The sequence below is a fragment of the Ictalurus punctatus genome, chromosome 4 (assembly GCF_001660625.3).
Source record: "Ictalurus punctatus breed USDA103 chromosome 4, Coco_2.0, whole genome shotgun sequence".
In the NCBI taxonomy this organism is placed as follows: Eukaryota; Metazoa; Chordata; class Actinopteri; order Siluriformes; family Ictaluridae; genus Ictalurus; species Ictalurus punctatus.
The window spans coordinates 10,773,204-10,786,224 of NC_071284.1; the positions used below are offsets into that span (position 1 = coordinate 10,773,204).

Genomic DNA, 13,021 nt, shown 5'->3' on the forward strand with positions numbered 1-13,021 from the left:
ATCTCATGTTGCTCTATACGTTTGTTTTTTTTTTGTTTTCTGTGCTTGTTCCTGTCAGGGTGATTCTACACACGGAGAACTCTCTGGAGTCAGTTATTATGCATGATGAAGTCGAGGAGGATGAAGTGTGGCTGTATTGGATCGACCAGAATAAAGAGCCACACGGCAAGTCCATCCGTAACATGTCCCTGGACGCCAAAAACAACCACAAAGAAGACATTGACAACATGACCTACTACAGGTCTGGTTTACTCTTTAGCTTCACAGTGTTGTACTGTTTAGTGCCGTTTTATACAGAATCTATGTTAAACGTGCGATGTGTAATGTTTAAATGTATTTTTAGACTACGGTATCACACGTGCAGTTTACTAACAGAAATCCCTCAGTAAAAAAGTGCCATGTAATGGACCTTGCTTATTTGGTCATTTCTGGCTCTTTACAATTTTCTAGCCCAGAAACGTACTCCACACACAGTCCTTATTTTCCATAAAAGGCAACTCGGTCCATTTATAGCTTCAACAGAGGTTGTAGAGTAGGTTGTGGAGAGAGGAGGCTAGTCAACAGCAGAGGGTTCGAAATAGATGGGGTTAGAAAACTAGGTGCGTTCATACGCTCGTATTTGATTTTTTTCTAATTTCCTCTCCTCGTCCCAGGTGTCAGCTGAACCTTTTTGCTAAGATGTGTCTTGACCGGCAGTACTTGGCCATCAATCAGATCTCCAGCCAGCTTCCGGTGGATCTGATCCTGCGCTGCATGTGTGACGATTTACTGCCGTATAACCTGCGCGCCTCTTTTTGCCGCCTCATGCTGCACATGCACGTAGACCGTGACCCCCAGGAGGCCGTGATACCCGTCCGCTATGCACGCCTTTGGACTGAGATCCCCAGCAAAATCACGGTCAAGGAGTAAGTCCTTTGAATGAGCGAAAACTAGAGCGTATACTGTGCAGACAGCACAACCGTGCTGTCCCCCCCCCCCCCCCCCCCCCCCCCTTTTAAAGTACTTTAACCTTACAGAAAAGCCCCATGTAGGAACACATGGAGATGCTTGCCTGCTTAGCCAGCCGCTGTTGTTAAATGTTCATCAATCTGCAATCAGCAGTTCTTTTTGTCTGCATCTATTGCGTCTTGAGCTTGTTCTTCATCCTGCAGGTATGATTATGAGTTCAGGGATGCAGGCCGAACAGCGATGAAGAGGAATTTTTCGCCCACCAAGGAGTTTGTAGATCAGTACCTGAATGATGTAGTGAACCATCCTTTACCCTTCGGAGATGAGGAGAAGAACGAGCTCACTTTAGAGGCAAGCCATATAGAAGCTCTCTTCTATTCGAACGTTTTTCCTGTTGAGAACTTCAGGTTCTTTAAGTTCACCATGTAAACTTTGAAATCAGATTACTTCCACTAATTGAATGGGGAGTTTCTCTGCATGGATTCGTCTCTTGATACACCAACCAAACAACATATTATTTTTATTTATTTATTTATTTTTGTAGCAAACGAAGCTCATGTTACACAGATATAAAAGTAGATGGGGGAGTGATGGACATCTTACTAATGTCATTGCCTTCAGTTTAATAACTAGTTAGCTTTCATAGCCCATTTTTTGTTTGTTTAAAACAAGCAAGGCGATTGAAAATTTGGGAACATGTTGAACAGTTAGACACGGTTCCACTGTGACGGGCGTCTCATTGTTACAGGAACTCTGACACCAACATCTACACAAACATCTACACGAACACTGCTTACATACCGTACACATACATTTGGATCGGATTTCTGGTAACATAGTAAATGGAGACTCTCAGCAAAGTGCTTATTCGAAATCTACAAATTGTCTCTTCCAAATGGATGGAAATCTTTGCATGTTAATATAACCTGTGTGTGTCTCTCTCTTTCTCTCTATCTAGCTTTCTTGCTTTCTCCCTCACACACACACAATCTTCTGCAAGTTCCTTAATGTTTCTTTGTATCTTTCCCTTCCTCTAAGGTGGTGAACCTAGCACGGAATCTGGTCTACTTTGGTTTCTACAGCTTCAGTGAGCTGCTGTGTCTCACACGCACCCTGCTGGCCATTTTGGACATTGTGCAGCACCCGCTCACGTTCATGCCCAAACTCAGCAAAACCCCTGAAGGAGGTCAGACACAATGACACAAACAGGCAATGCCTATTAAAAACGCCTGTACTAGACTACCAGCAATTTCACGTTAAAGCAGTATTACTGTCATTTAATCAATTAACTCCAAATCCTGACCTGCCGGAGATGGGTTTGTCTCTGGTTTGTACCCAACAGTGTGAGTACAGAGATATAGAAAAAGAAATGTTAATAGGAAAAAGAAGAACGGAAGAGAGATTGTCCTTAGCTGTCAAAATGCTGTGAAAGGATATAGTTTGTCACTATTAGTACACAAAGCAAAATACAGAAACCTCATTTAGAAACAGCTAAGTATTGGACAATTAAAAATGGTGGCCTAAGAAAGAAGCAGTGTGAGCAACCGCTAATGTTTCTCAATAAATAAAACACCAAATAGATCTAATTTTTTTAAACAGTATATTTTTGTTTGGTGAACTGTTAATTGTTTAAAACTGTATTAATGAGTTTGAATAAGGTTGCAATTTACAAGGTGAGGTTATTATGTAAAGTGTCTGTGTGGGTTTCCTCTGTGTTCTCTCTCTCTCTCTCTCTCTCTCTCTCTCTCTCTCTCTCTCTCTCTTTTTTTTTGGGTCTTCATTGAAGTCTGTATATATTTATATTAGGCTAATTGTGACCTGAAGCCTTGTTTGGTTGGTTGGTTTGTTTGTTTTACTTTTCTAACTGGCAAGTGTGCAGTGTGTAGCTGTTGACGTAATCTTCTTGTGTGTGTATACTGCAGGTAATAATGTCCTGCGCACCATCCATGGTGTGGGTGAGATGATGACTCAGATGGTTCTGAGCAGAGGATCCATGCTGACCCATCCCTCCCAACCAATGACGGGCCATGGGAAAAAAACGCACGGCCTGTCCGACAGCGAGGATGTGGTGGTGATGGACACTAAGCTCAGAATTATTGAGATTCTCCAGGTGTGCATTTTTTTTTTCTTACTCACCTAATATTGGATTGCTTGAATGTAAAAAAATAAAAATAAAGTGCAAACCAGACTATTTCTGTAATTTTCCTGACCCTTACAAAGATGATAAAATACTTGGAAAATGGATGTAAAGGTGCTTTTATTTATTTATTTTTAATTTAATTTTTTTTTCTTCAAAAAGTAATTAAAAAAAAAAAAAACAACAAGAAGCAAACTTTGGAATAACTGAGTGGAAAATAAAAATAGACAAGTGAAAAGTTAAAAGGAAAACCCAACATAAAGTGAGTTATTAAGGTGTTGTGCTAGAGCAGATTCTGTAACTCTCTGGAGCTATACTGAAGGGATAATCAACATTCTTCCAAACCATATTGCCTCAGCTGGTGCTTTGATGATTGTTGTGAAGAGCACTGTCTAACACGTCAGTCCAAAAATCTCCCATAGGTGTTGAGTTGGTGACCGAAGACCAAAAACAATGAATTACATCACTTGCATACTTGTCAAACCATTCAGTGAGCCCTCATACCCTAAAGCTGTGGGCAGAATAAATTATTCCATCACCAGAATGGAAACATTTAATCATAGGGAAAAAGGTCATCAGTTAGAAGAACTTTGCATTGACTTGCAGTGACTCTTCACTCTAAGAGGAAACATCATAACCACAAAATAAGAGCCGCTTGGTTTTCTTTTAATTTGTCAACCGTGCACACTCTTTGGTGGGCGGAATCCCCTTTGGTTTGGCCGTCTGAGGAATACTTAATGGTAGACTTAAGAAATAATTAATGGTATATTGTAGAACACTACATTGCATATTAAGTGTTGTGCTTGTGGTGTTCCATACTAGTTCATTCTGAGTGTGCGTCTGGACTACCGGATCACCTACCTTCTGTCCATCTACAAGAAAGAGTTTGGAGACTACACCGACAGCAGTCTCTCAGTCACCGATTGCCCCCCGTTTCCCTCAGGTGAGAGCACTCTGTGACGTAGAACTGGACTCTTCTCTGGCTCACTATAGATTGTAGTTCTACATATTTTGTGTTTGTGTGATATTTTTATTTTTTAATTTAGTTTATCAATCAGGTGTATTTTTTTGTCTGTGTTTGTAGAGCCGAATGTAGAGGAGATTGCGGAAAAAGCAGAGAATATGTTTGCTGGAAGGTGGGTCAGCTGATTGGTGGGTCAGCTAAACTCTTTCGACGAGAATTCTTCTTTCTTTTCAATTGGTCTATTGGCTTATTATTGTTGTTATAGTTGTTACCATTTTATTATTTAAAAAAATGCTAAAGTTTTCAGTAGAGATGGCACAATACCACTTTTTCTTTTCCGATTCTGATACTTACATTGAATCAGCCAATATCAAAACCCATCCTATATATATCTATATATATCTATATATATATATATATATATATATATATATATATATATATATATATATATTTTCTTTAAAAACTACTCAGCTTAAAAGTGTAATTTTTAAACTTAATTGTTTAAAAATACAGGAACGAATGCTAATAACATGACTTAAACAAAACCGACACAAAATCACTTACAAACCAACTATAATAAATAGAATATTGTTTAAAAATATAAATATTATAATAATGTTATCAAAAAATACAATCAAGCTTCCTTTATATGTAAACATCTCCAGTTTCAAAAATATCTTTTCTACATCCATTTAGAATGTTTTCCATTTGTCACAGGGTCAGATCGGATTTGTTTTTTTGTCTGCTAGCTGATCCTCCATTTATTGGCGGTATCATCCTGATACGGATTCTGGGTATTGGATAGGTGCCATCTCTAGGTTTTAGATTTATCATTATTAAAGAGTTCAAGTGTATCAGTGATGTGAAAGTTTGTGTGTTCGCATGTTCACTAGCGGTAAGGAGCGGACAGCGGTGGATCTGGACGATGAAGGAGGCACAACGTTTCTGCGAGTGCTGATTCACCTCATCATGCAGGACTATCCTCCTCTGGTCTCGGGTTCACTGCAGCTCCTATTCAAACACTTCAGTCAGAGAGCTGAGGTCCTCCAGGCTTTCAAACAGGTCTCAGGCTTTCTGACATCTCTCACTCTTTTGTACCTGATCATCACTTTGTTTTTGGACCTTTACATCTTGCATGTTGTTGAATATGTGTGTGTGTGTGTGTGTTGGCAGGTCCAGCTGCTGGTGTCTGAACAGGATGTGGAGAACTATAAACAGATAAAGGCTGATCTGGATCAGCTGCGGCTGACCGTGGAGAAATCGGAGCTGTGGGTGGAGAAGAATGGTGGCTACGGCACTGAGGATGCCACTGAAACCCAGGCTAAGGAGCAAAACATGGAGGTGTGCCCCCTTGTGGTTGGAACTGCAACCTGCTCCTGCTGCTTAAAATTAATTGGAAAAAAATGATTAGTAATACCAGGCTTTTAAAATATTTTATATCTAGTGGTGACTATATGTTGAGTGTTAATTTCTCCATAATATTTCCAAGCAGCAAGTGGTAAGTCTAGGAAAGATAATAATGTAATCAAGATGCATTAAGACATAAAGAATGGTTTTATAATTGCATCTCTGCACCCAGAATCAAAAGACACATGCCTTTCAAATTATGTTTCTCAAGGACATCTGTTATGATTATGCATGATTCATGCAGGATGAGAGTGTCTTCATGATGTATGCATGGTGTGATTGAGTTTTATTTTTATGAACCTTACTAAATCCACTTGTTATATGGAGCATGGCCTAGCTACCTAATATGTAACTATAACTCAGTAACTTAAAAACCCCAGACACATAACTTCTCTGACCAAGTCCTTTTAAACGTCAGCTGCGGCCAATACATGTTTTTGTATTGGTAGATCATTCCCTGGGGTCAGTAATAATTAAAACTAATCTAATTAGAAGAGAAGTAAATTAAATAAAAGTAAAATAAAACCATATGATCCCCAGTGAATCACATCCCTATTCCATACAGATCTAAAGTATGAGATGTAGCGTTACAAACATGGACTGCTAATCGGTATTAGATGCATATTGATTTGGCTGTTTTGTGTGTGTGTGATTGGCAGGAGACGGGCATCCTCAGTCCAGTGCAGGATGGAAACCTTAAGCCACAGATAGACAGCAACAAAGCCAACAACTACAACATTGTGAAAGATGTGGGTGCTGCTGCCATCTATTCTATTTCTCTATTCATATAAAAGTTGACTTGCAGTGGAATGGAAAATTTTTAGAACTCTGGATCTGCACGTTTGAGTAATTCTGCCATGTTGGTCAGTAGATCCTGCAGCGTCTCAGTAAGCTGTGTTATCCGGCTAAGAAGAGTCGTGTGCAGCAGCAGAGGTTGCTGAAGAACATGGGAGCTCACACCGTAGTGCTGGACCTGCTGCAGATCCCTTACGAGGCAGTGAGTGGACCTGAAAATATGAACCTGACTACTTTCCAAATTATTCAGGATATTCAGCATCCTCATACATCTGTCAGTGTCTGATGAACTGTTTTACTGAGATCGGTTCATGCTCCATATTCCATGTAAGAGTCGTAAAACGAGAGGTTTTTAGGCACAAAAGATCTGGAACACACTACCGTTAAACATTCATCAGGCTCCAGCCATCGCCGGGGGGAAAAAAAAAAAACCCCCAGCTAAAAACATATTTTTCCCTTGGCTCTTCAGTAGCGTATGTTATTTACCTTACTTTTAGTTTAGCATTTTTGGACACGTGTTATATTTTTTTTCGTATTTTAGTTTATTTTTCTGTTACTGCTATTGTTTGTCATTATTATTGTTATTATTATTATTATTATTATTATTATTATTATTAGCCTATTTTACCATTATGTCTTTATTTTTGTTTTTTTTACTTCACACTGTAGCTCTGCATTTTAAATGTATGAAAGGTGCTATATAAATAGTGTTGTTGTTGTTGTTGTTGTTATTGTTATTGTTATTGTTATTATTATTATTATTATTATTATTATTATTATTATGAAGAAGAAGAAATGTTTGAGTTAGCTGATATTTTACTCTCCATGTTCTTTAGGGAGATGAGAAGATGAAAGAGATCATGACTCTGGCGCACACCTTCCTGCAGAACTTCTGTAACGATAACCCTCAGAACCAGATTCTGCTTCACAAGCACCTCAACCTTTTCCTTACCCCTGGGGTATGTTACTAATGAGCCGTGTGTCTGAGGCTTTTGCTTATCCTGATGTGCTGAAATTTACTGATGCCCAGGCATTAGCAATCAAAAACCATGTTTTTAGCCAGGGATTGCTCATGATGCTTTTCTTGACTCTTTCTCGCAGCTTTTGGAGGCGAAGACCATGCGTTACATCTTCCAGAACAACTACCACCTCTGTAATGAGATCAGCGACCGTGTGGTGCATCACTTTGTACACTGCATGGAGACACACGGCCGCTGTGTCCCGTACCTGCGCTTCCTGCAGACCATAGTGAAGGCTGATGGCAAATATGTGAAGAAGTGTCAGGACAAAGTGATGACCGAGGTGAGGCAGGAAGGTGTCCTGAAGTGCATGGGGGGGGGATAGAATAGATAGAAGAAGAGATGGAATAGATCTGTAAAATCCGTTAGAGCAAATTAAAGCGAGGGCCCATGTACACCTTGAGTAACATGCAGGTGTGTTACCATTGGACTGCAATTTCAAATCATTTCAAATAAATTGTATTTATATAATGCTTTTAACAATGGACAGATATATGGATATAGATATAAATTGATCCCTAATGAGCAAGCCAGAGTTGACTGTGGCAAAGAACTTCCTGAGAGGACATGTGGAAGAAATGTTGAGAGGAACCAGACTCAAAAGGGAACCTATCCTCTTGTGGGTGACAATGAATAATGGGATTATAAATCATTATTCTTCCATAACTGTGTACTATAGAGTCAAGAAGTGCTAAATATGGATGTGCAGTATGAGCACCAGGGTCATTTTTAATTTCATTAGAGTTTGAGCCTTAAGAACTGAACTGTTTTTAGCAAGTGGAGGGCGACAGCATTCAAACATCCCAGTTTACTAGAACTCGATATGCCTATGAACCCTCCAGATCTGCACCTTTACCTAAGAAAAGAGCTAATAACAAAAGGCTTAATTAAAAAACATGTTTTCGGGCTAGACTGGGACTGGGACTGAGTCTTGAGCATTAATTGGAAGGCTGTTTCATAATTGTTAGTCTCTGCCCCTGCTGTAATCTTCATTATTCTAGGTACTCATAAAAGAACAAAATCATAAAAGATCAGAAGTTTGCTTGTGCAATATGGCTCGAGAACTTTCAGTGCTTTATAGGTCATTAGTAGTATTTTAGGGTGTTTTCACATATAGTTCATTTTAAAAGAACCAGGAAGGGAACCAGCCGAAAGTGACCTCAGTCCTTTTGGTGTTAACAGTATAGTGGACTCAAAAGAGAACTCTGATCTTTTTTGGGTCCTCTTCAGCAAAGTGATCTCAGACCATTTCTTGTTCACACCACAACTTCATAAGACCTCAGACCTCAGCTTGAACCCAAAATTTCATCCAAGTCATCATTGAGCAGTCCTTCGTTTTGGCAGATTCTCCACTTCGACACATTTGATCATGGGTGTTCATGTATTTCTGTTGTATTTTTTTTTCTTTTACTTTTATCTGGCGCTGTTCTGTTATAGCCTCTTTCCTTCATTTTTTGAGAACACCAAAGAAACACTTTTATGTTCTTATGTGTTGAGGTTAGTTTGCGTTTAATGCAATTCTCTTTCCAAATTTCAAGAAGTGCACAGCTCTCCTCCTGCGACCACACGACCCCGCGACCTGACATGGTGAAATGTTTTGTGTTGTTTTTCAGCAGTGACGGAACATTGCTGCAGGTATGGCAAACCTCCAGGTACACATGTTGAAACGAAACGCAAAGTGGACCAGGACCTCGTTGCTTTCACATATCACGAAGAAATCGAACCGCAAATGAACCATACTCGGACCACCTCCGGTCTGAGTACGGTTCACTTTTGGGTCCTTTTAGGGGGGGTCTAAGATCACTTGGTTTGTTCACATATATGTGCTGAACTTCTCCAAGAGCTTTTGGAGGGCTCAAATGAACTAGGTGTGAAAACACCCTTGGTATCAATGTGTAATTTTAATGCAGTGTAGAGAAGATAAAATCTTCTGGTTCTAGTAAGACTGGTTCCAGTCTGCTGCATTCTGGACTAACTGGAGCTTGTTTATGCACCTACTGGAACATCCAGACAGCAAGGCATTACTATAGTCAAACCTAGAGGTAATAAGGGTGGACTTTTTTTTTTTTTTTTTTTTTTTTTTTTTCCCCCCCTCTCTCTTTTCTGTATCTTGTAGTGACCTTCTATTTCTATGTTAGCAATATGTCTGAGATGAAAAATGCTTTTATAGGAAAATTATCTACATGAGCATCAAATGAGAGACTGAAGTCAATAATCACACCAAGACCACTGCACATGATGTAAATGGCGATTTAAAACTAAAAACAAACTGATAACGATCAGTCACATAAGACCTGAGCAATAAGAGAGCAGTTCCCTTAACTCCAACTGTGGTATAAAAACCTGCATTAAGCTACACAAGCAAGGAGACACAACCCTGATCATAGGCCAAGACTAGGTCATTTACTACTTTAACCAACGCTGTCTTGGTGCAGTGATGAAGCCTAAAAAGGTTTCATGTATGTTATGCAAGTATGAGACTAAATGCTGAGCTATGACTATTTCTAGGGTTTGGAGATAAAGGGGAGATTTGATACTGGCCTATAGTTAGATAGCTGACAAGGGTCAAGGTCAGGGTTTTTCCTTGGGTCAGGGCATGATAACTGCTAGTTTGAAGGATTTAGGTACCTTGCCAGTGCTAAGGGATGATTTGCTTATTTTTTTTTAATAGAGGTTGGATTGCTATCGGTAGGATCTGTTTGAAGAATGTGTAGGTGAGGCGTCTAGTACGCAAGTTGATGAGTTTGATCTGTTAGATGGGAGCAAAATATTCTAATCGCTCTACTAACATGCTTATATTGTGTTCTCCATATTTAGTTATCCAATTGTCTGACTTTAAATTAATGTTTTGTTTTTGTTTTGTCTAATATATTTGGTCAGGTCACATCTCAAAGAAATAAAGGAAAATTGTGCAAGTAGAAGATTTTGGTTTTATGATCCTATACAAGAAGCTTGTGAATTTAAATAGCTAAGTGTTTGCTCTGTGTTTCTGTGTGTGGACATGTATTTTATTTGAAAAACTAAGAGAGCTAAAATATTTTCTTCTGGTTACTGAGGTTAAGATTAGGATTAGTTACATGCAGTAATCACAATATCAAGGGAAGGTACTAATAAAGAACCCCTGTGTGTGTGCAGCTGGTGAATGCAGGTGAGGAAGTCCTAGTGTTCTACAATGACCGGGGTTCATTCCCCTCACTGCTGCAGCTGATGAGCTCAGAGTCTGAGCGCAGGGATGAGAATGGTGCTCTGGCCTACCACAACAACCTGGTGGAGCTGCTGGCCGCCTGCACTGAGGGCAAGAACGTCTACACCGAGATCAAATGCAACTCGCTTCTGCCGCTTGACGATATCGTCAAGGTCGTGACCCATGAGGACTGCATCCCTGAGGTAAGCAAGTTCTCTTACACACAGCCCTCTCGAGTCACAGTGTATACAGGGTTATTGACCTCTCGGTCTGGGTGGTGTGTTTGAGGCTTTCACAGTTGTGTGCGCTTGGATAAAATCTACCCTTTGGCAACACCATACTGTGAAATTTTTAGCAAACCGGATACAAATGATGTATTTATAAATCTTTTGTAGGAGACAGTACACAAAAATGGTATTTACAAGAAATTCAGAGTTTGTGTACATTTGTATAAACACACTCGGTAACGTGAACTGTAATTTATAGGCTTCAAGTAGTCTAAGAGGTGCGGGTTACTGCAATCTTTGATACTGATTATGCTGTCAAGTTTAAATTGCTTCTTTATTTCAATGACATGCATTGAATGCATGTAATAATGATAATGAGTCTTTATTGGTCACATATACATTAGAGCACAGTGAAATTCTTTTCTTCGCATACCCCAGCATGTGAAGGTCAGGTACACCAGATACAGCGTCCCTGGAGCAGAGAGGTTTAAGGGCCTTGCTCAAGGGCCCAACAGTGGCAGCTTGGCAGTGCTGGGGCTTGAACCCCCAACCTTCCGATCAGTAACATAGTTCATGATCATAGTTCGTGATCAAAATGAGCACGGATTGACACGAAAATGTAGTAATTTCACCATAAATGCATATAATTAAAGTATACTACTATTTTTCACTGTCATGTTATTACTTTAAGCCCGGGATAAAGCAAAGAAAATCAAAACACATACCAGGAGTTGCAAAAATAACTAATGTGGTCAAAATGATATCTTAACAAGTACATTTAATAAAAAAAAAAAAAGTGAAATACACTACACAGCGTGTTATATTGTGTGTGTATGTGTGGCGGCAATCACATGACAGGCTGGTGGTTGGAGAAAGTTGTGTATGACCCGCAGGAATTTCTTGTAGAAAGATTTAAATGCAAAAGAAAAGACGTGGGAGGCAGTTTCCTCGGCTGTTTGTATGGATAATAAGTTTTAATTTTAAATGTTTGTGATACTACCTTTTAACGTAAGAGAAGTACCATGTTTAAATTTTCTGCCACTTGCTTGAGCAACATAATATAGAAATCTATGTAGAAGTAATGAATGGAATATTATGCTGTTTATAGTTATTATGCTTAAACATGATTGTCTATGAAAGACTGTATTACTGTACTGTGTTGCTCTAAACGTCATTCAAATTTCTGTCAACCTACACCATCATGTTCTTTTCTGGATGTGTGTTCTGCAAACGCTTCTTATATGAAAGCACAATGAGCACGTGCTGCTTCCGCACCGCATATGTACTGCAATACACACTGCAAACGGAGTACAAGTGAACCAGGAGTAAGGGTGTGTATGGTAGCCAACACACTGCAATGTTTGAGCTGCATTAGTTAGGAGGCTCTCTTTCACCGTGTAGTTGTCATTTTGGCATTTTCCGTTTTTGGGGGGTAAAACTAAATGTAAATCAGATGTGCTGGATGTGTGTTGACTTTCAACATCCACACATGAGTACAAAGAAAATCAGCAGTACAGAGACTATTGTACATCTGGCAGGACTTTTTACCTCATTTTGGCCTTAAAACATTTACTAAAAAAGGCATCTTATTAAAAAAAACAATATAAGTCATGCCATAAACAGCCTCCAGTTTTACTACATAAAGAGACGGGGATCATGTAGTAAAAATTGTGGAGGAAACGTGTTTCAATAGTGAAATATATGTTCTGGCATTCCATCTTAATACAAATGGTTATGTGAACTCAGACGGTTCCTCCGCTTGTCGCCCTCTGCAGGTGAAAATTGCCTACGTGAATTTTGTGAACCACTGCTACGTGGACACAGAGGTGGAGATGAAGGAAATATACACTAGCAACCACATCTGGAACCTGTTTGAAAACTTCCTGGTAGACATGGCCAAAGTAAGGACACCAGCATGGCTTTAATAGGAGCCTTTACTATATTTTTGTAGATGTGATACATTGGATCATTTGGTGTGTGTGTACACATTTTTGGTTTTTGCCCACCCCCCGCCCTCCCCAGGTGTGCAGAGGCACCTCAGACAGAAGTAGAGCTGACCCCATACTGGAGAAATATGTCACTGAGATCATCATAGCCATCGTCAAAGGCTTCTTTGGTTCCCAGTTTTCTGTCAGCACCACTAATCTGCAGGTATAAAGTGCGCGCACACACACACACACACACACACACACACACACACGCACACACACACACACACACACACACACACACACACACACACACACACACACACACACTGCATTTTTGAGAAACATGGTTCTACTCTTCACACCTTATCTTCTTCCTGTCATCCTGTCAACCCTGTATGTCCTTGCT

The 13,021-nt window shown here is 39.7% G+C and overlaps 1 protein-coding gene across 2 annotated transcripts in view; it reads left to right on the plus strand.

Annotated features, from left to right (window-relative positions):
* Positions 1 to 13,021, plus strand: part of itpr2 (inositol 1,4,5-trisphosphate receptor, type 2) — a 100,808-nt gene that overhangs the window by 29,831 nt on the left and 57,956 nt on the right. For both annotated transcript variants that reach the window (XM_017465724.3, XM_017465727.3), the window contains 16 exons: positions 59 to 241; positions 654 to 905; positions 1,152 to 1,299; positions 1,987 to 2,134; positions 2,871 to 3,058; positions 3,908 to 4,028; positions 4,170 to 4,221; positions 4,946 to 5,114; positions 5,226 to 5,393; positions 6,119 to 6,208; positions 6,331 to 6,456; positions 7,091 to 7,213; positions 7,356 to 7,556; positions 10,409 to 10,660; positions 12,460 to 12,585; positions 12,707 to 12,835. In XM_017465724.3, the coding sequence (XP_017321213.2) occupies positions 59 to 241; positions 654 to 905; positions 1,152 to 1,299; positions 1,987 to 2,134; positions 2,871 to 3,058; positions 3,908 to 4,028; positions 4,170 to 4,221; positions 4,946 to 5,114; positions 5,226 to 5,393; positions 6,119 to 6,208; positions 6,331 to 6,456; positions 7,091 to 7,213; positions 7,356 to 7,556; positions 10,409 to 10,660; positions 12,460 to 12,585; positions 12,707 to 12,835 (2,476 nt within the window). The remainder of the gene's footprint in view (positions 1 to 58; positions 242 to 653; positions 906 to 1,151; positions 1,300 to 1,986; positions 2,135 to 2,870; positions 3,059 to 3,907; positions 4,029 to 4,169; positions 4,222 to 4,945; positions 5,115 to 5,225; positions 5,394 to 6,118; positions 6,209 to 6,330; positions 6,457 to 7,090; positions 7,214 to 7,355; positions 7,557 to 10,408; positions 10,661 to 12,459; positions 12,586 to 12,706; positions 12,836 to 13,021) is intronic.